Source organism: Nothobranchius furzeri, chromosome 19 (genome assembly GCF_043380555.1).
Source record: "Nothobranchius furzeri strain GRZ-AD chromosome 19, NfurGRZ-RIMD1, whole genome shotgun sequence".
Taxonomy (NCBI): domain Eukaryota; kingdom Metazoa; phylum Chordata; class Actinopteri; order Cyprinodontiformes; family Nothobranchiidae; genus Nothobranchius; species Nothobranchius furzeri.
This window is the reverse complement of record NC_091759.1, coordinates 1,594,761-1,619,098: the sequence shown is the minus strand read 5'-3', so window position 1 is coordinate 1,619,098 and position 24,338 is coordinate 1,594,761. Positions and strand designations below refer to the sequence as shown.

The 24,338-nt window shown below is 41.8% G+C and overlaps 3 protein-coding genes and 1 non-coding gene across 5 annotated transcripts; 1 reads left to right on the top strand and 3 right to left on the bottom strand.

The window, feature by feature from the left end:
- Window positions 1-1,356: 1,356 nt before the first annotated feature.
- Window positions 1,357-3,287, top strand: LOC139064256 (type-4 ice-structuring protein-like). The gene is made up of 4 exons (XM_070547429.1): window positions 1,357-1,448; window positions 2,174-2,244; window positions 2,319-2,394; window positions 2,582-3,287. Exons 2-4 carry the CDS (start codon window positions 2,196-2,198, stop codon window positions 2,766-2,768), a joined length of 312 nt encoding a protein of 103 aa, XP_070403530.1. The 5' UTR covers window positions 1,357-1,448; window positions 2,174-2,195; the 3' UTR covers window positions 2,769-3,287.
- On the bottom strand, window positions 2,951-9,841 carry LOC139064253 (polyadenylate-binding protein 1A-like). The gene is made up of 14 exons (XM_070547419.1): window positions 9,163-9,841; window positions 6,516-6,709; window positions 5,898-6,013; window positions 5,624-5,763; window positions 5,450-5,544; window positions 5,222-5,359; window positions 4,856-4,951; window positions 4,409-4,775; window positions 4,225-4,335; window positions 4,003-4,142; window positions 3,820-3,904; window positions 3,602-3,732; window positions 3,423-3,522; window positions 2,951-3,329 (listed from the first exon to the last, which is right to left on the bottom strand). Exons 1-13 carry the CDS (start codon window positions 9,353-9,355, stop codon window positions 3,430-3,432), a joined length of 1,899 nt encoding a protein of 632 aa, XP_070403520.1. The 5' UTR covers window positions 9,356-9,841; the 3' UTR covers window positions 2,951-3,329; window positions 3,423-3,429.
- On the bottom strand, window positions 5,034-5,167 carry LOC139064323 (small nucleolar RNA SNORA5). Its single transcript, XR_011517391.1, has one exon. It is a non-coding gene; the product is annotated as a small nucleolar RNA SNORA5 (small nucleolar RNA).
- A 3,927-nt stretch (window positions 9,842-13,768) lies between the features above and the next one.
- Window positions 13,769-22,987, bottom strand: LOC139064255 (14-3-3 protein beta/alpha-B-like). 2 transcript variants are annotated; one of them, XM_070547427.1, is made up of 6 exons: window positions 22,853-22,987; window positions 20,601-20,896; window positions 19,716-19,839; window positions 17,000-17,163; window positions 15,256-15,351; window positions 13,769-15,180 (listed from the first exon to the last, which is right to left on the bottom strand). In XM_070547427.1, the coding sequence occupies exons 2-6, from the start codon at window positions 20,889-20,891 to the stop codon at window positions 15,094-15,096; spliced, it is 762 nt and encodes a 253-aa protein (XP_070403528.1). In that variant the 5' UTR covers window positions 20,892-20,896; window positions 22,853-22,987; the 3' UTR covers window positions 13,769-15,093. The 2 variants fall into 2 exon arrangements, with proteins under 2 accessions (XP_070403528.1, XP_070403529.1); XM_070547428.1 differs by lacking the exon at window positions 22,853-22,987 and adding an exon at window positions 22,512-22,685.
- Window positions 22,988-24,338: the final 1,351 nt, after the last annotated feature.

Below are 24,338 nucleotides of genomic sequence, written 5' to 3'. Positions count from 1 at the left end.
GGATCCTGACGACGGTGCAACACTGACAGTTTTAGGCAGAATATTTAAAATTTAACTAAGATGCACTAAAGTGCCGAATTATTGACTACACGTGTCTGCATTACGATCAGACACTCATTTATATAGTTTATCAGCAAAAAAAAAAAAGTTGATTTGGAGTGACTTGCTCTTTAAGCACTTGGGTCAGCTTTTGTGCTGTTGTAAAGTACTTTATAAATAAAGTTGACTTGACTTAACTTAAAAAAATTTAAGTTCCAGTAAATCTGAAAATTGTTTAAAATGCAAAAGGCTAATGGTACGATAGAGTCTAGGCGCATGAACCCACACTGGGAGCGACGCCTCCTCGCTGGACTTGTGAGATTACCACATCAAAACTTCATCTGCTGTTAAAGCAAAAAGGAGAAAAAGGAGATCGTGTCCATGAAGAAAAACACCGCTGCAATTCTCAATAGATACTGGTAGAAGATAAGCCGTCAGGTCACACACATAGATGTTATCTACATAGATAAGACATTGCATTGCTGCAGTAGACTTTTATTTTGAAATGTTTTACACTGTTTTCCTGTCTAGCTCTTAAAGGCTATTAAGTTATTTTCTGGTCTGCTTTACCTTGCGCCCTGAATCACACACATGTTGTACTTCAGTTTAAACGCTAAATAATCATGTATGTTGTAGCTATGTCTGCATGTAATTTGAGATTTCTTCATTTTATTTATTTATTTTAAACGTTTCTATGAATATTTCAAAAGATTGACAGTAAAAAATACACATCGTCTCTTTAAATAACTGATTTTATAACTCAGTTTCTTTATTTTGACTTGAATTTTAAAGAGTGTAACACTCATGAGCTTTTAGTTCTTTTAATGTTAAAACTATCTTTTTTCTCTTTGATAATACAAATAAATGACAAACTTTTACAAAACTTGATCAAAATCTGAACTCACTGAAATACTTTTAATGTTTTTCACTAAAATGAGGAATTCTAATAAAGAACTCCCAGAAGAAGACTTCTTATGTTTTAATGTTGATAAAAACGCTCGCCTAACCGGAATATATCAATATTAACGGACGTGTGATAATATAAAACTTTTTGAGCCAAACGTCACAAATCAGAACAGAACATAGATGCAGAATCATCAGATATGCTGTCAGTCGTGCATTATCAAATCACAAGTAGCAGAAGTTCCTGTAAACATGGTCTGGATGCCTCAGATTATTTGGTGTCTAATTTAATCTGCATGCTAAAATGACGATTACTTACTGGAGCTGATACGAGGACTCAGTTTGTGCCGCACTGTGAGTATCCTGCTGAAAAAGAACATTTTATCTTTTTTTTATCCAATCAAGTTGCCATGACAACAGAGATGCATAGCCACCTTGGGCTATAAGAGGTGTGAGGGTTCTGCTTGAAGGCACCATCTGGTCCAGACATCCTGCAGAACCAACAGGTGAGTCTCCTTTTTTCATCACATTTTGTTATTTTTATGCATTTTTAAATCCATCTGGGTTCATAAGATTATAATATATTTTGGGATTTTTTGTACGTGATTTCAAAAATTGTTTCCTAAAATAAAGATTTCAAGAGTATTTATTTTGGAAATACAGACTTTTAGAAGCATATTGGAGCAGAGAATTTTAAAAGCAGATTAGACATTTTTTTTACTCATCATTATATATATATATATATATATATATATATATATATATATATATATATATATATATAATGTAAATTTAAACATCTTGGAGCAAATCAACCCTTTCATGCATTAATCACGGAAAGGATTTATTTTTATTTTTTTGCAAAGTGTAACGTTTACTTTTTTGCACGAGTATATGCTTTTTGTTAACCTGTCATTCCATTGTCTGCCAGTAGGTGGCAGTATATACACCATCTACTCACACGAAAACAAGTTTAAAAGCTGGTAAATAAATAAACATGAGTTAAATTATGTCTGATCTAAAATGAAATAAAACAACGTTGTGTTTGAACATTTTAAAAAGCATTTTTGTGGGTAAAATATAAAAATCACTTGCTAACATTTACCAGAAGTTACATATGTCAAAGTTTACAAATAAGAGATTTTGACAGGGTGGGGCTTCTAAAAACGTACAAATCCATTATTAAATAATTTATTTTTGATGCATATTCTGAATTATTTTTCCTTTTTAGAGGTCTTATCCAGTCAGCAGCCATGAAGTTTGTCCTGATTGCGGCAGTCTTCTCCCTCGCTCTGACACAAGGTAGTCATGATCAGGAACATTCGTTACCTAGGAAAATATTCCAACTTGCTCACCTTTAACTATTTTTGTTACAGTGAGCTCTGCAGGCATTTCGGATTCAAAGGCCAAAAGGAAAGAAACGTTCAGCATAGATGTTCCAATGGAAGTGCAGTGAGTAATCTTCAAGTCTACTTTCTACTGTGGGGATAAATTTATAATCAAATGATTCATCCTGGGAAAAGTTCAGTTAAAATAATCTGAATATTTCGTTTTTCACACTTTAATATCAATAAATGATATTAAATCAGTTTTATGGTCGGTTTAGGGAAACATTTGATTTTTTTTTTCTTCATCACAGGAACTTCTTGGGTAATAAGCAGCAAGAGTTTCTTCAGCTCCAGGAACAGATGAAGGCTGCTGCCTCCAACTTCCAGAGCCAGGCCCGGCCTGTGATGGAGGACTTCCAGAGGAAGATGGACAACCTCTTCAGTAAGATAGCAGAGCAGGCCCAGCGCTCGCACCAGCACCAGCGCCATCGCAAATAACCAGCATGACTGCAGTCGCCGTGGCAACCTTGTGTTGAAGAGCTGCTTCACTAATTTATTAAATAAATGTAATTACTAACTAAACAGTTTGATTTTGTTGGAATTCATTTTTTCTTCAAATGTCCTTTATTAGCTGTGAATCGTGTGTTTAAGCTGGGAGGTGATGCAGAAGAGACCAGCAGAACCAGTAGAACTTTTATTCAAGCGAGCAAAGATTAAGGGAAATTTCACAATAAGAGCCTTCAGCAGCTCAAACATTCAAACAATAAAAAGGGATAAAATACAGAGGAACACTTTCAATCCCATTCTGTGTCAGATTTCTCCTAAAACCCAAACTTTTTATTTATATATTTTTTCTCTTTTTTGTGTATTTTGTCTTTAACTCAAACCAAACCAGCTGTGTTTATTTTAAGCCTGGTTGAAAACTTGTTCCCATATTTTCCTCTTTTTTTTAATTATTCAACATCTTTTTACTTTGTTTTGCGTATTTAGATTTTTCTTTTTTTTTTTTTTTTTTTTTTACTTTTTCAAGTCTTTTCTCCCCCTCGAGGTTCCCGTTTCCTGTGAAGGGAAAACACGTTAGTGTAAAAATAAAAATAAAACACCTTTTGTTTGTTTTACACACAAACACCTAAAAATGGCTGAAACTCCTACCTTGGGCTCAGATGCCTGGGACACCGGTAGAGTTGGTGACAGTCTTCTGGACGGCCTCCTTGGCCTGGTGGGCCTGCAGCACAGCCACGGCCTCATCCACCTGGACAGGTAGACTGTTAAAATCAATCACATGCCACCATCACATTCCCGTGCACCACTCTGAGAAAGTGGTTATGAACCTTTGAGCGGAGAGACTCTGGAGACTCCAACATGTGGAGCAGCTCGGAGTTGTCGATCTCCAGCAGCATTCCTGTGATCTTTCCTGCCAGGCTGGGATGCATGTTCTGGATCAGCGGAAACAGGCGCTCACCTACAAGAAGGACAAGATTCAGAACAAGACCTAATGGACGCCCTAAGATCATTGGGACAGCCACAAGGACATGTTAGGAAGTCCTACCCAGCATCTGTTTCTGTTCCTGCAGGGGAGCGGAGGCCAGCATGGAGGCAGTCAGAGGCTCCTGTCCCTGAACGTGGACAGCCGGCTGAAGGAGAGGACAAGGAAGCATAATTATTATTAGCAAATGTCCAAAACCTCCTGAGGCGTCTTGGGAGAAGAGACTGGAGGTCCTGGCAGCCCTACCTGCTGCAGGGGGACTTGTGGCTGAGTGCTGAGGTGCTGCTGAGGATTGCGGACCCCTGCTGAGTACTTGTACTGCGGTACTCCACGAACCGGAGCGGCGGCTGTGGCAGCAGCTGGTCGGGGAACCACAGCCTGAGAGGCTAAAGAAGAGCCAGAGAAGCAGCGCGGTGAACACAAACAGCTCTGCTGATGGAGTTTCTGTGTTTAAGAAGACTGACTGACCGACACGCTGGGTGGACATCATGCGGGGGGCCTGGGAGGTGGGACGCATCGTGCTGAAGCTCTGGGGACGCGGTGCTGAGGGACGCATGCCACCCGACATGTTCTGGAAGTCTGAGAGCACAAAAACACCAGTTTAATCATTTGTTAATAAAACTAAAGGTTCTGCTGCGTGAGCCACACTCACGCTGAGGGCGGACGCCCTGGGTAGTCCAGCGTGGACTCGGGCGCAGCGGAGTCATCTGGCCAGCAGCCGAATAGTACGAAGTTCGGTTCTGAGCCTGAGGTATCGCCGCCATGAAGTAGCCAGAGGGCGGGGCGGGCTGGTACGGGTTAATGACGGGATTTGGCACCGCACGCACGCTGGCCATGCGCTGCATGTACTGGTTGGTCAGGTGAGCCTGCCGCTCCTCCTTCCTCTGGGCCAGAGCCACATACAGAGGCTTGGTGGCGACGATGCGTCCGTTCATCTCCGTCACGGCTTTGGTGGCCTCTTCTGGAGACGAGAAGCAGACAAAACCAAAGCCTTTGCTGTGCCCGCCTTCCGTCATCACCTAAAGGAACAGAGTCACATAAACCTGTTAGTGACTATTCTTTGAGTCCGTGTCTTCCAACCAGAGGACAGATGTCCCACCTTAGCACTGGTTATGGTGCCAAACGGTGAAAACTCCTTTCGCAGGCGTTCGTCATCGATCCCGTCATCAAGGTTCTTCACATACAGGTTGACCCCCTAAACGTAAACACAAGAACAGATGCAGGTTTGTTTGTAAACAAAAGGTCAGACCCTTCAATGCTGAAATCTTTAAATGTTTAATTGTCTGTGGAACAAATTTATCCCCACGGCTCACGGTTCAGAAGCGTGGGGCCCATAAACCACAGAGTTAGTGTGGCAGCCATTTTGGCCAGTGCGACCCACAGAGGGAGCACTGAATTTGACAAAGCTGCGGTCGTTGGATCACCTTCAACAGAAAAACCTCGGATGTTTGCAGAGAAAACCGACCTGGTAACGAGTCATGCGGTCTTGTTTCATTTGCTCAAATTTACGCTTCAGCTCCGTCTGCCGCTCCACCTTCTTCTGGGCTCGGCCGACGTAGATGGGCTTACCATTCAGATCCTTCCCGTTCATTTCATCCACCGCCTGAAATAATAAACATTGATGAACACTATTAGTAATCACGCTGCTGTGGTTACTAAATAAAAGAAGCTAAACAATCAACTGGTGTCTTACTCTCTGGGCGTCCTCGTGCCGTTCAAAGCTGACGAAGCCGAACCCTCTGGACTTTCCGCTGTCATCAGTCATGACCCGAATGCTCAGGGCGTTCCCTAACCGGCCAACACACCAGCACCATTACAGGCTCGCTTCCAGACACTTGCAGGTGGGAATATGGACCATCAGACTCACCGTATTTGCTAAAAACTTCTCTCAGCTTCTCGTCGTCCATGTCGTCACCAAAGTTTTTGATGTAGACATTAGTGAACTCTTTGGCCCGGGCGCCCAGCTCTGCCTCGCGCTCTTTGCGGGATTTGAAGCGACCCACAAACCTGCGGCAAAAACATTTAGCTAAATCCTCCACAGATTAAATTAAAAAGATAAATCACAGAAATGGCAGAATTTATAACATTCTACTCATCATAAACAGGTGTTAGTGTCTTCTCGTTAGCAAACATTCACTTACACTTTCCTGTCATTGAGCAGCATGCCATTCATTTTTTCGATGGCTCGTTCAGCGGCCTCATGAGTCTCAAAATGCACAAAACCGTAGCCTTTAGACCCATTTTCATCACAAACCACCTAGGACAGAGAACACACACGTGCTGCTTTAACACACACACACACACACCTGACATCCACTAAAGCAGAACCCTTTTGTTACAGCTGTGATGCAGCATCTCGTTTCATTAGTGACATTTTTAGCCTGAAACTCTTTGTTAATGACAGGAGAACTTTCAGCGACGCCGGGAAGCATTCACATGCAAACGACAGACAATGACAAATGCTCCATGTTCCACCAGAGGAGTTCCACTTCTGGTTTGGCACCAGAACCTGAAATAGAACCACGTCTTTGTTTGGGCAGAATAAACTGCTAAAATAACAGCTTACATCAAGGCCCGGGAAATGGCTGGGGAGGCCAAGTAAAAGGTGTGGTTAAGATCTAGAGCTAATAGCTAATGTAGCTTCTAGTTTGTCTTAACACAAACTACATAAAGTCGTGATCTCTGGCTCCGTTAGAGACCAGATAGCAGCACAGGGTCATTTAAGCCACGAGGAGGTAACACAGCAGATAGTACTCCACCTTGCATGACAGGATGTTGCCAAAAGCAGAGAAGGTGTCATAAAGTGCCTTGTTGTCGATAGACTTGTCGAGGTTTTTGATGAAAATATTTCCCACTCCGCTTTTCCTCAGTGACGGATCACGCTGCGACCACATGATGCGAACAGGCTGGCCCTTGATCACGTCGAAGTTCATGGTGTCCAAAGCTCTCTCGGCTGAAGGGAAACAAGCTCAGTTTATACATTTAAACTCTCAGGTGTAACAGGAGTTATCTTAGTCCTAATCTGGTGATGTCATGTGTTAAAAGTTGTGATATCATAAGTTAAAGTTGTGATGTCATATGTTAAAGGGACTTTAAGAGTTTCTATACAAGTTATAAACACTGTCTTACACGTGTTAAGGGTCCTGAACAGCTGATGAGCTAATATACGTGTAACTGTGTGAATACTGAGATTGGAGTCGTTTCAACCGTATGAGACCATGCATTCACATATGCAGATGTAAGCATCCTGCACTATAAAATTCTGTTCCGTTTCTCTCAGATCTATTATTTAGGACAGGTAAGCTTCGATTTAATAAACCTAATTTCTCATCATCTACTTTAGGTCAAACTGCTTTAACATTTCATTTTCAGGATTTTGAACTGTTGAAAAGGATTTTTCCCAAAATAATCCCAAATAGATGGAAAATTTTGAATGGACAGAGCAAATGCTCTGGTCTCTGGAGGGTAAAGCCGTTTTGGCGAATCTACAAACAAGCGAGATTTTGAACGTAAACGCGGCACAGAACACTCACCCCTCCCCTTGTGTACATTCCATTAGACGCTTCTGCCGGAACTGGAAACCCGTGATGCAAGAGCAAACGAGATGGCACTAAACACCAGAATTTGTTTTCTAGCCCCAAACATCTTTTATGTTTGTGACTTTAAATGGTGTTTTTCTTTTTGGGACTCTGGTGGTTTGTCCTAAAGCTTAAGTGGTAGCAGCCAGCTGTTTCTCCATTGATATTATAATATAATATAAATATTATAAAACATAATTTCCTTGGTTGCTTTTTATTTTTAAATGTATTCATTATGATCTTCCATCTTATCTGAAAGTTTTGTTAGTTCCCGTCATCCCAGAGCATTATACTCGATCTAATGATGTAGAGTTAGACTACAGATGTATTTCTGGGTTTTAATTATGATCTGATCAGCTGTCATTTGTTATTTCCCAGATTAGTAAAGAAGTGGGGCGACATGCCTTCTGTGTTAAAGCTCCTTGTGACTGGAATAAGTTACCTTCAAACTTGAGGTTCATTTCTTCAATTTGTTTATTTAGAATTTTTATTTATGAGCATTTAATGCCCATTTGTGATTGTTTTGCAGTCACTGCTTAATTTGGGCACGTCTGCATGTGTATACTGGGTCTGCTATAGAAATGATATTTTCTTCTTCTTCTGCTCATACTGTTATATTTACTCAAGATGACCCTAGCTAATATTATTGGTGCGCCATAGCTTGGCAGGACTTATCCCCCCCCCCCCTCTCTTTTTGTTTGAATTTGTGATCGTGTTGTGTTTATGTAATTTACTCTACTGTCTTATCTGCTATTTTGTTGTATGAGCTGAGGACCCGCTCGAAAATGAGATGCCACATCTCAAGCTGTTTCTATCCTCATAAAATATAAGTTAAATTAATCAAATTAAATAAATTATTGAGTGGAGAACCTCACAGCAGTGGTGTTATGCTGCTAAATACACGAGTGTGTAACAAACGAAGGACCCAGAGACGTGCAGATGTTCGATGAGACAAACAACCAGACAATCGTTATTGGCTGAGTTTTTTTTACACAAAGGCAGGGAACCCCTTTATTATTGTTATTTTCCATCTCCACAATATATTTATAGCTATGTTATAACGTTAAAAGGCATGAAAAAATGTTTTAAGCCAATTTGTTTTCTAAATTTGCCATTGCAGTTTTAAGACGGCAGCTCTTCGTGGATTTAAACGATATTTCACCAGACAGAGTCTATTTAAGAAGCCGTCTACAACAATTAGTAAATATTTATAACTTTTACACAGAAACAGTTTAAAATGGCTAATAAATCACTAATGGGGGACTTTAGAGGCTAGCGGATACTTCAGAAGGGTCTAAGTGGCACAAAAAATGTAATGATTAGTTAAACCATTAGCTAAACATGTAAACAGACTAAATATGAACAACTGTACAAAGTTTAAGTTGTTACACAATTAGTGCACAAGACTTCAATGAGTAAGTGTAAAAAGCACGCCCAAGACAGCAAAAGGGCAGAGGCAGACTTGTGTTTGGATCACTTTTACTTTGCTATTAAACATTAAGCAGTGTTTTTCCTTCTACATGATACTGATAAACAGAAATGTCTGTTTTTCCACAAAAACATTGGTAAAGCATTTGGAGGGGATTATTTAGCCTTCAGTTGGGGCGTTGTCTGAAAAGAAAAGATAAAATGAGGCTTTCTTGGTAGTTAGGACATAAACTGCTACATGACTGACGAAGGGGACTGGGCCGAGGTTTTTCTTGCTACGCCCCTGCTGGGGAGGTTCACACGAACACCAATAGCATGTCCGCCGCAGTCACATGTAGCGGAGACACCCGGCTCTTGCTTAAAACGGTCTTATTGTTGGTATTTCAGCACATTTACTCACCGTCCACTGGCTGTTGGAAGTTAACATAGGCGTATCCGAGGGAACGCCGGGTGATCATGTCCCTACAGACCCGGATCGAGAGAATAGCTCCGGCTGGGCTGAATTTCTCATACAGCATGGCTTCGGTCACATCCTGGTGCAGGTCCCCGACGTAAAGGGAGGCCATGGGGTAGGAGGGGGCGCTGGGGTTCATCTTCTCTCGCTTGCTGTGCACCGAACGAAGCTAGAGTTGCTGGAAAAGTTGATAACGTCTCGGGTTTCCTAACGAACACTGGCGTCACGTGAGGGCAGATTACTGATAGTAACGCGACCGTTGGCTTGTCAGTGTTCGCGTTGGGAAAGAGAAGGACTCTATAGAGTGACACGACTTCCGTCAGAGTTAAAGCACACTCGAAGCTGACGCACAAAAACCGAGACTAACGTTACGCGGCCCTGCTTGTGAACGGGACTGACGGAAAAACTGCTCGTTCGGTAGGTTAGCTTGTTTCTTCTACGTTACCGTTTACTCCTCCTCCCGTGTCTGCTCCTGCTTTACGGACTTGTTTCAACAAAAAAAGGGAGGGAGGAAAAGATTTTTTGGCTTTTTTAATATTTTAAATTTTTTTTTGTTATTTTTTTTTTTTTTAGAATGTGTGCCGAGCGAGCTCAGAGCACACACGCACTCACACCGCACCGACAGCCGGGGTCGAAGGGAAGGAAGTGGAGGGGAGCACGTGAGTTTATATACTTCTGATTACGTCGCGAAAATGGGCCAATGGCCTTTCAGAATGTTCTAAAACGCCAACAAGGGGGCGTTGACCACAAGTGTACGCATGATGATGAAATGACAAACGCACTGTTAAAGACACGCACTGTGATGAAAAACCCCTTTTGTCTACGTGATCTGGAATGTGGTGGATAGAATTATCACACACGTTTTTCACAAACAGCTTCAGAGAATCCTGGGAACTATTCATGTCTTAATAACTAAATATTTGCATACGGGGCACACTGGAGGGGTTGCCACCATGATAGACCAGTTTAAGGTCAAGGGTCAGGCATTCTTCAGAACCGCTGATGCAGAGCAGAAGTCATCCAGGTCCTAAACAGCATGCTGTTTAGGTTTAGGACCTGGATGATTTCTGCTTAAGTCCTGCTTAAGCAGCTCCAGACTATCACACTACTGCCACCATGTCTGATTTTTTTGTGAAATGTAAATGTACAGAGACACACAAAAAGTTCCACCTATGTCTCATCACTTCATGGAATAATTTCCCCAAAGTCTTAAGAACCAATACAATGTTTTTTGGGGGGCAGTCCTGGTTAGCAGAGGCTTTAACGACAGGGATAATTTCTATTTTGTCTTTATTGTTTAATCATAGAGTTCTACTATTAGGACCAGGTTGGTTTGGATAGCTATTTTTAAAACTAAATTTAAAAAATATTGTATTGACTAGGTTTTCTTTGATATTTAAAGTATAATGTAAGAAGGAAGTTAGGGTGACATCCTGTGGTCAAATTGAGTTACTGCAGCCAATTTTCCAAACAAAGACTCACTTTCTCACTCCCGTACTTGAGTTTCATGGCTGTTGCTAGCTACAGATCAGCACGAGAAGATTCTAGATGACAAGTCATACACAGTTAAGTGGATAAGTGCATTTCATTGTCATTTGGTCAGCAAAACCAAAGATATGGTGGTGACCTTCTGCAGGAGGCAGAGGGATCCGGCTGCTTCAGTAACCACCATTATCCATGGGAACCCAGTGGAGGTAGTGGAGGAGTACAAGTATCTGGGAACCACCTTTGACAACCTCCTGAAATTCTCTGCTAACACAGAGGAGATTCTCAGGAAGTGCCACCAACGGTTATATCTCCTTAGGAAGCTCAACTCCTTTGGAGTCAGCTCCTCAGTCATGATGACTTTTTACTGTGCCTTCCTGGAAAGCATCATGACCTTCTCCATCACTTGCTGGTTCTACTCCCTTAGCCTCCAGAACAGGAACAGACTGCAGCACACTGCATCAGTGTGCTCCAAAATCGTTGGCCTGCCTGTCAGAACTCTTGCTCAGGTTTTCTATCAACAAGCCCTGAGACAGGCAGCCAAAATCCTCCACAACCCCTCTCACATTCTTCACCCCGCATTTCAATGGCTCCCCTCTGGGCGACGCCTACGCTGCATTTCCTGCAAGACTGAGAGGAGGAGAACCACCTTTGTCCCCAAAGCCATTCTGCTCTTTAACTCCAGCAGATAAGATAAGACCATCCCCCGATAAACCCTCTTCTTGGGCTCTCCATATATTTAACTTTTATACAGACGACACTTTATTCACTTACTCAGTGTTGTTTTTTGTGTGTGCATATTTTACTGTTTTATCCGTCTTCTTGCTGCTTTATTACTTCCTTATTGCCTATTTATTCAATGTTTGTATGTCCAACGTCATGCTGCTCTGCTGTTATTTTTTTAATTGCCCCTCGGGGATAAATAAAGTTTTTCTGATTCTGATTTGAGTTATTGATAATTGAAAAAGTAGCATGGGATCTGTTTTAGAGCTGACCATCTATTGCCAATTCACTGTTTGCATTGTTAGCTCAACATTAGCATCTAGCCTCCTTTACCCAATATTAAAGTGAAACAAAAAGATGCCACGGCTTCTTAGGGTTACATGAAGTAACACCTGGGTTGAATTATGTTCAATTTAAAATGCTGGTGCTGCAGCATCAGGTGGGGCAAACTGCAACCTCACAGGCTAACAGATTGTAAACAAAGAGTACATCTCTCTTTTGCCATTTTAAAGGAGAAACACTGATAATGCCTCATCCAGCTGAGAAGGAAATTCATTTCAATGTAATCCTCCTTCCAACATGAATGAGACAGATTATTTTATGTGTATTTCACTGTAGAAATTTTGCATGTGACTAGCAAAACCTGCACAGAAAGTGAAAAAACAAATAAGCGAGCACGTGATCTAAATTAAATGAAACAGACCAGAATTAACTGCGATGGACTGGTTCTCTGTCCAGGGTGTACCCTGCGTGATTGCCCATTGACCGCTGGAGATAGGAACCAGACACCCCCCCCCCCCCCCCCCCAGTGTGACCTTTGTGCATTTCATTTATGTTGGGAACATTTTTGGTATATTTTGTGCATCACAATGTTCAGTCACCACCAGTAGATGGCAGCAGCGTTAGTGCAAAGCAAGCCCCCACAATGCAGCTCTAAAATTGAAGCAATCCCGGAAGTACCAAAAATTGCAGTTCCACCCTCATCCGCTGGGGGCTGGTGTCAGAAGTGAGCAAATCCTCATTGACTCCCATGTTAAAAATAACAATTTCACAGCAGAAATAAACATGTTTACAGCCTGGTGCCAAAACATGTTTTAAGTTTAATAGATCTAGTTTACACTCATGACAACTCTGAGGGGGGTGAATTTTTTTCTCACTCTTCTGTTTAAGTGTATTAAAAGCCTAAAATTCTGTATAATTAATGAGCATCAGATCCACATGACCACAGAGCTAGCTCTGTGGAAAGGCCTCAGTAGAGCCTCGGTCTGGCTCTGCTCCGGGATTTTGAGTCTCTGTGTTTGTGCGTTCTTTTTTGGATATTTTTTGTGCAATTGTTGGACAAAATGACTTGCTGTGGTATTAATTGCACTAATAGAGCACCCAAGGAGTCTCCATTTTTTTCGGTAAGTAAAATTATATTTATGTATTTTAGGTCACTGCCGAGCTGAGCTTAGATTTTAACATGTACTGTTTAACCATGAAATTTAAATGTAATAGGGTAAAACCCAGTGCATTTAACATAATGCTGCACTTTAGAAAATGGGTTGTAATATAACACGTTGGTGGAGCTGGGTTTCCACTATCGGCTTGTGGAGCTCTTGGGAGACCTCTGTGTTCCACCCGGTTCTCTCCTCCCCGCAGCTCGGCGCATCTCTGTCTGCTGCGCGGGCTGTCGGCTTGTGCAGCTCTGGGATGGAAACCTTTCCACCCAGTTCTCCCCAGCGGCAGCTCTGCGCATCTCAGATCGCAGCGGCGCTTGTCTGCTGTGCGGCTGCCGGCTTGTGGAGGTCTCAGAGACCTCTGTGTTCCACCCGGTTTTACCCAGCGGTCAGCCCGGCGTATCTCTGACTCAGAAGCTCTGGTGTTGTGCACAGTTAACTCCGGTTGTAGCTAGGTTGCTACCTCCGTTAACTTAGCTCCCACCTCCGCGTTAGCTTTGGGTTAGCTTGTAGCTAGTTTGACAGGTGTTAAGTTGATCCCAGCCTTACAGCCCCATCCTCAGCTCCACCTCTTCCCTTTTTTTGGAATTGTCTGGGCTTGACAGAACCTGTGACACCGTCAAAATGGCGGTGGTGGCCACCTCCCATTTTAGTACAAAAACGTGTTATTGGAGACTATGGAAACCCATTGTCCATATATGTATGTCGATGGTGCAAAGCCTGCATTTTTTTCAAGGACCAAACCCAGATTATTGCAGAATTTAAATTCCTCAGTCCACAGATAAACAAATCTTAATTTAAACCCATGCAGGTGCATCATTTTACCCAGCTGGTCCAGATTAGAACCAAACGCCACATGTTGCAAAACCTATCGTGCGTTCCAAAAAACACGAAAGAAGCCCTGCTCAGTTTAATAATTTTATTTCCACTTACATGAAAGTACATAACCAAATAATGGACTCAAAGCATAACTTGCAACTTCTGAATCCTGTATCCCAACGTTTTAAAAACCAAGATACTGTAAGAAGAAACTGGCACTATTTTATGACAGAGACATGGCTTTAATGAAGCTTTCTACTAAGTTACGTTGATAATCCCTTTACATGTAAGCACAGATTTAGATCATCTGTTCATGGCGCACTTTCAAAGAAAACAGTTAAATGTTACTCTAAACCACCAAGTTAAGTTAATCCTAACAAAGAAATAGTCCGTTTCCAAGAATGTCCCAACCCTCGCACCGTACTGAGAATCACATACATTCTAGGAGTCAATGCAAAAGTCAAAGGGAATAAAACACAAAAACAAAATACAAAAAATACCTGAATAGAAAAAGAGTAGAAAGCCACATCAAAGCACATGGCAAAAAAGTATCCTCTGCACCGCTGAAAAGATAAAATATCAAAAAGTTACAGTATCAAGCCATTATTTTCCCAACCATGTTGTTCGCGTTAAATATCGTCTATACCATAAACGGTTCTCAAAACTGCAGGAAATTAGTCTACACATTTTATCGTGGAATATAATAACAGATCAACCAAAGTGAAAATGGTCATTTGCACAAAAACATGATTTTCTGAAAACACGTAGAATCATGACACGTGTACCAAAACACTACCTGCTACACGGAACACCAACAGGGCGGGATGCAGACGAGCACTATGGAGAGAGATCTTCACCAAGGTAATACCTTCAACAATCACCGCTACAGTCAGACGTTGGCGACATTTAGAGGAATCGAACTGCAGTGGTAACTTTTTTTTACGGTCAAAGACGATTTCTGGACCAAAGTGTTGCAAAGGTTCAGTTCAAGTAAAAACGTACAAATTCTCCAGAGAGACGATTAAAGAGGTTTCCTTGTTCTTTTTCCTGCATCGGCAGCAGTTTTGCTACACTGAATAATGTTAAACAGCAGGGGGCGGAGCTAAAGGAGGGATCTCATCTGAACCAAAGCAGACCAAAATAATAATAATAATAATAAAATAAAATTAACGAGTCACACAATGAGGCATGTTCAAAACGAAAATCTAATCTATTCCATTCTTTTCTGTTGAGGTGCTCAAACAGTTACGCGCACACACTCGCACACTTCAATGTATCTGCACACACATACGGTACTTTACACACTGTGAGTGAAGTGTAAACTGCATGTATGTGCACACACACCCACACACACAACTTAGGCTGGTGAGAGGTAAAAAAAATGTGTTTTTTTGTCTCCGTTTTCTGAAGTTCAGTTCTTCTCAGCAGCCTGCTCCGTCTCCTCGGCTTCTCCCTCGCCCTCTCCCTCACCTTCTCCCTGAGCATCGGACATCCACAGCTGCAAAGAAGCAGAGGATTTGGCATTTAGCGTACAGAGAAAGCGTTCATCAACGATAAAAGTTGAGACACTCACCGTCAGATTGTCGCGAAGCAGCTGCATGATCAAGGTGCTGTCTTTGTAGGAGTCGCTGTTGAGGGAGTCCAGCATACCGATGGCTTCGTCGAAAGCCTGGAGGAGACGGAGACACGCTCAGCTGTGCTGTTGCAACCAGTAGACCCCACAAAACACAGTAAGATAACATCTCTGCCTATTTTTGTTGTTGGAAAGTGAAGCTCTGCGCTGAAAGTCCAGCCTGTTTAGGCTCTCAGTCTTAAAACAGGAAGTTATAACAGGAATAAAAGTGCGTGTGTGATTAAACAGGACCACGGCACTGTAGTTTGGTCATAAAACTTACTGTGTATACTTAATACACTATTTCACAAGTAAGGTAGCTGAACGATATAAACTAGGGGTTGGCAGTAAGACATGAGGGATTTAAACGTGTCGACGATCAGCTAAATGAGAAATTATCTGTAAAAAACTGCACGTTTAAGGGTTGTTTGTGCCTAGGTTGGTTGAGATACGACACTCAGACACAGAGTTTGAAACAAATTAATGTTACAGATGAATCTGACTCATGATTTCCTCCAGCTTCGAGCTAATAACCCTAACCTCACCGGGTTTACACACCGCTCCTAAAACACCCTTTTTACTGCAAGTCTGGTTAAATAATTTTGTATTTCTTGAAATCGTTATCTGGTTGCTGCTTTAGCATGCCACCATACCCAGCCGGCTTGCTAGCTAGCCACCTGAACTGCCTGCTGTGGTAAAACATTAGCATTATTAACGACTGTTAGCATTAGACAGCTAAGGCCGTGTCTGTCAATAAGCCAATGCTTTTATTACAGCGTTTCTTTTTCATTTCTTCCGTCTGGTATGTTGTTGCTGCTTTAGCATACGCCTGCATCCAGCTGGCTTACTAGCCGGACGCCTAAAAAGCCTGCTGTGATAAAATATTAGCATTACTAGCACCCGTTAGCATAGGACAGCTAATGCTGTGTCTGCTCATATGGAATAACCTCATGTTTAATAAGAAAATAATGTGGTTGCATTGTTCAGCAAATGACTAAATATTAATTACAAAAGAAAACAAAGTTAAAGGTTAGCTGATAATTATGATTTATGGTGAGACGTTTGTCGTTTCAGCACAAATAAAATCTTCTTAAAATGCTCTTTTTCTAACCAGTTTTATTCTGTAAAAACCGACAGTGAAGTCTATACATACTTTTGAATTCAAACAAACTAAATCGAAACAGACCATCAGAATGGCTTTAATTTTAAAATAAACTGAATTAGACGATAACGAAATCTAACATTACGACTGTAATAGCTTAAGAAGAAATGAGAGAAAACTGGGCACCAGTAAGTCAGCTGGTTTAAAGCATAACGGAGACTAAAATTAAATAAATAAATGGTCTTCGTATCGTTTCCTTTAATCTGAGCCGTTTTTAATGGCTGATCAGAAGCGCTGCAGGCACTTTGAGTGACGAGCACCAGAGTCGACACACTTCCACATCCCCCCCTCGGTTTGTGTGAGCGTCAGTCAGTTTTGTAGAACAATGGAGGGGAAACTCCTGGAACGTTTCTTCCCGTTGAAGAAAAAGGTTAACAGCGAAACTGGCTATTTGAGAATTTTATGAGTGAAAGTAAAAACTGACAACTAGGAGGCGATTTTTAGAGCTTCACTCGGAGTTCTGGTGGCGTTTGCAATTCCAAACAAAAACAATGATTATAAAATACACACATAGTACAAACAGGACCATGCAGATGTTCCTACCGATTTAGCCAGTTGGCAGGCCTTATCAGGCGAGTTGACGATCTCGTAGTAGAAGACGGAGAAGTTGAGAGCGAGGCCGAGACGAATAGGATGTGTGGGCTGCATTTCTTTAATGCTGATGTCCAACGCGTTCTGGTAGGCCTCTTGTGAGCTGCTGATGATGGCTTTGTGATCAAACAAGAACAAATCAGTGAAAAATTATATCTTTGCAAAGAAATAAAAGTTTTGTCTCAGTTTTATTGTGCAAAATCTTTGTGTTGCTGATATTAGGGGGCATCAGAATCACGTCAGTAAATATCTACTTCCATTAATGAAACCAAATAAAACCCAATAGGGATGCAACGATACCACTTTTTTCCAAACCGATACGATACCGATACTTGGATCCGAGTACTTGCCGATACCGATTACCAATACCGATACTTCTACCACACAAAAAAAGCAATCATTTGGAATACAGATTTTATCTTCTTCTCTGCTTTCAACAGGAAAAGACAGTGAGGTAGATAAAAAGTTAAATATATGAATAGAAATCATCACAGAACTAAAATATTAGGTGAACAGAAATGACAAGTTACAGTGAAGCCATTTCCAAGCAACTGCATTGGTACCGGTTAACTTTTGCCGATATCGGTATCGGTGCATCCCTAATCAGCATGCAGAAAGAATTGCATCCAAACAAACGTGTCCAAGTTTGCCCAACTTGGGCCTAACTACCTCTCGAGCTTCCTACTCACTTCCTACCGAGGGTTTCAGACGCGCAGCAGCTGGACCCATGAAATCACATCATCACTGTAGAAACGCAAGATCACGCGTGATCTTGCCAATTCACGTGAAAACAAGCAAGGAGAAAGAGAGCAGCATTCATCTTAATCTTCTAATTTATATTCTGTTCTTTTTACCTAAACAAAGGAGGTGTCATGGGTAGAGTTTTTTTTATAGTTAAGCATCTTTTATTTTGAAATTTGCTGGATATTCTACACTATTCCTGCGTTTCACTTCCTGTCTGGCTCGATCTGGAAGCATAGTGCAAAAAAAGAAGAGACAACGTGCACCGTTATAAAAGCGGTACGACACTACTTCTCTGGGACGTTCAAGCACGCCACTGGAAAACAATCTGCTCTAATGGCGGCCATTAGCGGTGATTCGCGGGCGTTACACAAAGCCGGAGTTAGATAGCCTAATGAACTAGACCAAATTCTTGCTTTGCAAAGAATGGTCTAGGCATGCTCCATTGGAACCTCAGCAGCTCCTACCAGGACTCTGGCTAGCCAATCACAGCTCTCTAGAGGGGTTTCAAACACAAAGAGCTGTGATTGGTCCATAATGGTGGGCCAATCATAGTGCTCTATCTGCTTAGTGAACAGATCACAGAGCTTTATCTGCTTTGTGGGCCAATCAGGGCACTCTATATGCCTGGTGGGTGGGATGATGCAACAGAGTGAAACAAGAGTATGTCACATTCATTGTCCAGTGGAATGCAGAGATCATTTGAAAGACAACGGTAGAACCCGCCCCACAACCGAGAGCCGTCAATGGAGCATGGCCAGACTAAATAATACATTTATTTAGTCTGGCTTGCCAGGCTAGGAGTTAGATGCTTCAACAAAATATAAAATCTGCATGTTCAGCTTTAAAATGGGCACACACTCATTTGTTTCAATAAATCTGCAGTGAATGAATGCCTTGCGAGTCGTTTTCTGTGGAGACATGGCTCTGGCGCTCTTGTTTCAGGAAATAGAAGTCAGCCAGGGAGTGGGTGAGGAAAACGACAGGATTTGGAGATTTACTTATTAGTATTCATAAAATTCAGACATCTCTCTTCTTATTGGCCAACAGCAACATGACTCTTCCATTTACAACATTTGCTCTGCAACGTTGACGTTTCATCTCGACAAGTAACAGGAGTTCCACTATTTTGTGTGTTGCTAACGCTAACTGTTAGCTTTTACTAGCCAAGACGCGTTCTGCTCTCTTCTGGCTGAAAAACAAATCAGCTATTCACCATTTTCACGTCCTGCCTGCATGTAAAACTCAGCGTGACTGATCGTATCTCCAAACTAACGAGCATCACATGTCTGCCAGTGAACCTAACCTTTAACGAGGCCCAGAAATGATCAAATCTCCCCGGAAACAACGGGCGCTGTGGGACAAATTGATGAGAACGCGTTTCAGATGCATCTCAGTGGGAAACGCCCACCAATGGTTCACAACAGGAAAAGGCCAGATTGCAGAATTATAGATCAGTGACTGAACACGGCCTCCAACCACCCAAAGGGGGTTTGGTATGGATTTTCAATGGAGATGAAACATCACTACCAATGTTTCAGGAAGAAACATAAAATCAAGCTGCTGCTGAAAAATTCCATCTATAATTAAGTATATTAGGGGAGGGGGGGGGGGGGGGTCCCGCCGCCACCAAAGAAACTCAAAGCTGTTGCTGTTGCAAATAATCAGCCAACACCCTGGTGCTGCTCCTGTTGCCATAACAACGCAGCAGCAGCCTGTGCCTGCCTGCACTACTGGCAGTTGTAGGTCAAGGACGAAGAGGATGTCAGTATTCTGGCAAGAAACACCTGAAACAAGTCAAGTTTCTTTATGTTTTATGTGACATACAGAACTCCTCATCAGGAACACAAGCTACACATCAGAATATTTTCTTTTCCATTTTCATGAACCTACGTTCTTCCAGGATAAGAAAAGTGCCTTTCCTCACCCTCCTTGCTGTCTTCAGTCGCCACCTCGGCCAGGTAGCGGTAGTAGTCTCCCTTCATCTTCAGATAGAAGACTTTACTGTCAGCGGGCGTGGCTTTGGGAATGAGATGCTTGTCAAGAAGGTCCTGCAGGTGAGAGATGCAGCTTTGATCAGCGTTACGGGTCAACTAAAGACGGGCTGGCGTTCATCACTAATACTAATTTAACCGTTTTATTTTAACCCTTTGATGCATAATGGTCACTACAGTGGACAGGTACTCAAAATTGTTATTTATTTTTACTATTAAGCACTGCTGCTGAAGACTTTATTGCATGTAAGTCCCTCCATTTGGACTTCAGTAAGTCAAGCCAACATATTTCATGTTCAGAATGCACGCTGTCCACTGAGGTAGACATGTAATAAATTATTTGTAAATTAAATGTTACAAAAAATATGTAAATATGACATTTGTTTCATTCACACCTAAAGATGGATGAAAAAAATTGTTTAAAAAAATCATGGTTGAATATTTAATAATTCAAGCATCAAAGGGTTAAAGCCAGCTTCCATTGCTCTCTACTTGATGTTCCTGTAATTTATCATCACCGGTATGCCTCCAGGTCACACATTTTAAAAAGAAAAATTCATTCAGTGAGCATTTAATGCATTTTTTGTTAATGTTTGCCCAAAATTTCCCAAAAAAACACAAAGCTTCACGCGGATCAGCAACACAACCACCTTGTTCCTGTTCGTTTGGAGGTAAATTATTCAGTTTGATCGAGGGTTAACACACCAAAAGATGTTTTATATCTGTTACATGAAAGTTTTATTAACCATATTAATAGGTAGCAGCAGCACAAACGTTTACATCCATCTCTGGAAAGACTCCAGAACCACGCTACTTACCAGAACTTCCTTGCAGATGTCGTTCAGCTCTGCCTCAATCTTCTCTCTGTACTCCTTGGTCAGCGGGGTCTTGGAGCTGTCCGTTTTCGCCTCTATGCTGGACACGACCCTCCACGAGGACCGCCGGGCCCCCACCACATTCTTGTAGGCGACTGAGAGCAGGTTGCGCTCCTCGTTGTTGAGCTCTGAGCCCTCCTCCGTGACGGCCTTCATGGCTGCCGCCATGTCGTCATAGCGCTCAGCCTGCTCAGCCAGTTTGGCCTTCTGTACCAGCTCCGCCTTGTCTGCCATGGCTTCTGTGGGAACCGAAGGGAGGAAAGACCGATTTTAAAACAACCTACTTCCTGTGACAAACATTATTTATATCAGTGATATTAAGTAGAATAAAATCTTAAAATTAAGTTCTAATTGTAAAATGTATAAATACAAATGGGTATTTTTTTTCATGTGTTATAAATTTGGTGAGATTTATTTTTGTGGCACAGAAAGAAATCAGAGAATACAACTCAAAGGTCAGAAGTAGCAGACAGACAAGCACCAATAAAAAATAAATAAAACAATCAAGATGTTTTAAAAACATAGTTTTACCATTTAAAGTGTTTCTGTGAAACACGTGTGCGCAAATAGCATTTTAGCTATTGCAGGGAACAGCCTCAGTTTGGAGAAAGGGAAAAAAGCTAATAATTTTATTTATAAAGCACTGAACAGCAAAAATAAAGTAGTAAAGAATATACAGGATGCAATTAAAATATAAAACTACAATAAAACCATAAGATAGGTAAAAAAATGCATCCTTCAGATTATTCTTAACAGCAATTTGATAGTTTATAAGCTTAACCACCACTATAATTTTAATACTTTGTGATTTTACTGCAGAAATTAGCTTTTGAGCTAACTTCAGTAGCCACAAACCATTAGAATAAACTGCTAAGATTATTTTTCTAGTTCGGGATTGTTTAAGGCCCCATTATGACTAGCTAGTGTTTATTTAGACCCGTTTCCACATATTAATGCCATTCAAAGAGCAATATACAGCAGGTAATAAACTCATTCCCACAGAATCCACTTCCAGAGATCTAAACTATTGCTTTAAGGTGAGCAAAGGTTAACTCTGACTTTATTTGATTAGAGCACAAAGCACTGTTTACATACACTAGATTAAAGCTTTCCCTGCCCGTCACATGTAAGTATCGGGGCTGCGGATCTAGAATTAGGATGGATATAACCAAAAGTCAACATTTCAGTGTGTACAAAGGTGTAGATCCGAGACATTTGATGACCATCTTTGGAATAAACATGCCACTGAAATGTTAATGTAAAACACACTGTGCTGAATGATAGTTACATGGCACATTGATTAAAAAAAATCAACGTGGGAACAAAACGCTGCCCTTTTGTTTAAATACAATAAGGAAGAACTAGACTCTGTAAAATGATGAAATACATTCAAAGAATGATCAACAGTAAGCGAAGAATAAGTAAATAATGAGCTTAATATAGCTTAAATTTGAATTCTAATTATAGAACATGCGGGGCAAGGCTAAGCAATTAAATTAAAAAGCTTATTATTGGATGTCTAATGGGAGCTGTCCGACTGTTTTTTAAAATCAGGGTCAGTTTGTAAAAAATAAACAAACAATAAGAATCCCCAGTCCTGTACAGTAAGTCAGAGTTCCCAGCACGCGCACACACACACCTGCGCCCTTCTGAGGAATGTCGCCCACCCAGTTCCCCTTCACACACACCTGCCCACAGAACCAGTACGGTGTCCGGAGAGAATACACGCCTTTCTACGGCCTTCCTATACCGATTATAATGTCACATCCTCTCTAATCAAATGAATAAAGCTAAACGACGCCTCGGAAGGGTGGACAAAATGATAACGGTGTCCAAAAAACCAACCTAGCTTACTTCGATTCACAGTGAACGCCCTTTTTCGCTTCCTGGAAACAACGGAGCTGTAGGCTTTGCGGATATTAAGCACACGTTTCGTTGTCCCAAAACCAGTTTACAACACGTAAAGGCTGCATTTAAAAACGGTAAATCCGCGAACAGATAGGCTGAGGTGCAGCAACTTGAGCTACCCATTCAGAACGCGCCGAACAATGACTGACTGAGCAACGGTAGCATCAATGATTTCCACCTACGGAGCCAGAACGCGGCGGCAAACAATAAATAGCTTGCCCCGAAGCACGCGACGCTAATTTACCAAAATACACATCGACTGTGAAAAGCTGTGAAAAGCGTGTTACCTGCGAGTGTCGTTAAACGGTGTCGCTCCTGATGGTCCGGTGTTGTGTCGAAAAATGTACCCCTGCTCTGCTCAGCTGATGATCTCTCCCGCTCATCCACGGGGTTTCCCTCCAATCAAAGACGGAGCAGCAGGGTCGCGCCGGGACCGATTACGTCAGCATCCAGTCGCTAGGCAACCAAATTTACGGTGAAAAAACAGGGCGATGTGATTTATATATATAATTTTTTTTAACTTGTGTAAAACTTTATTTAGAACTCCAAATCAACATTAATGGTTCGGAAAAATGACTTTAAATTCGTTTTTCTGTGTTTTATTGTTAACAGATACTAATTGTCACGGGAAACTAGTTCAAAAAACATTTAAACAACCCATTTAGCTGCTCTACAAAATGGCTAGATGTAGATATTGCTTAGAGCTCAGGGCTATCAGAATTGTGCACTTTATTATATATTTATAAGAAACTAGAAGCTATTGCTTGCTGTGGAACCAGGAGGGATGTTTTGTTTGTCAGGACAAAAACCTCACTTCACCTCACCTTCCTCCACTTCTCTGAGGTCTGGGTCACGGGAGCAGCATCCCAAGAAGGGCCTCCCAAGCAATCCTCTCTCCGGCCAAGTCCGCCAGCTCCTCAGCTGGGACACCCCGGCGTTCCCTGGCTAACCTAGAAATGTATTTCCTCCAGGTAGTCCTGGGTTGACCTGGAGGGCTCCTGCCAGCAGGACGTACCCAAAACATCTCCCCAGGGAGGTGTCCAGGTGGCATCCTGACCAGATGACCGAACCACCTCAACTGGCTCCTTTCGATGCGGAGGAGCAGCGGCTCCACTCTGAGTACCCCCCAGACGCCCGAGCTCCCCACCCCATCCCCAAGGCTGAGATGAGGACAAAAACAGAGTTAAGAACAATTTGTATTAAAACCATACATGCCAATAATTGCATTTAGTTTATATTAGACTTTCCTTAAGGATTAAAAAAATCAGAAGCATGTTGAAATTAATCCTGTAAAGTTTAATAAAATACTTGATAAAAAGTCAATAATGTGGGGTTTTGTGTTTTTACAACCAGTTTTACGTTTTAGTGGGAGGAAGTGGTATTTGGCAGCTTAACAAAACTTCTAAGTAAATTCTCCCTCTGGTCGTTTCATCCAGAGGTCCAGCCGGCTCGCTTTTCCGGCTAGTTCTTCTGGTCGTGAGTTATTTTTGTTGAGAAATAGGTACTGAGTCGGGTGTAATTGTGAGAATGAGTCCTTCCATCATCAACTGGACACTCCCTAAACAGCTGATGACTAATAGGTGATTAGGTCCATGACTTTGTCTCAGAATGCCATGAATCATGTTAGGAAAACCAACTCAGCTTCAAAATAACCCCTGTTATTTACAGGAATCTGGTGGTTTGGATGGGATTTGCTTCAGATTTGGGTCATAATGGTGCTTTTCCAGCAGGATGGCTCAAAGGTTTGGGAGTAAAAGTAGGCCAAGGCCAGAA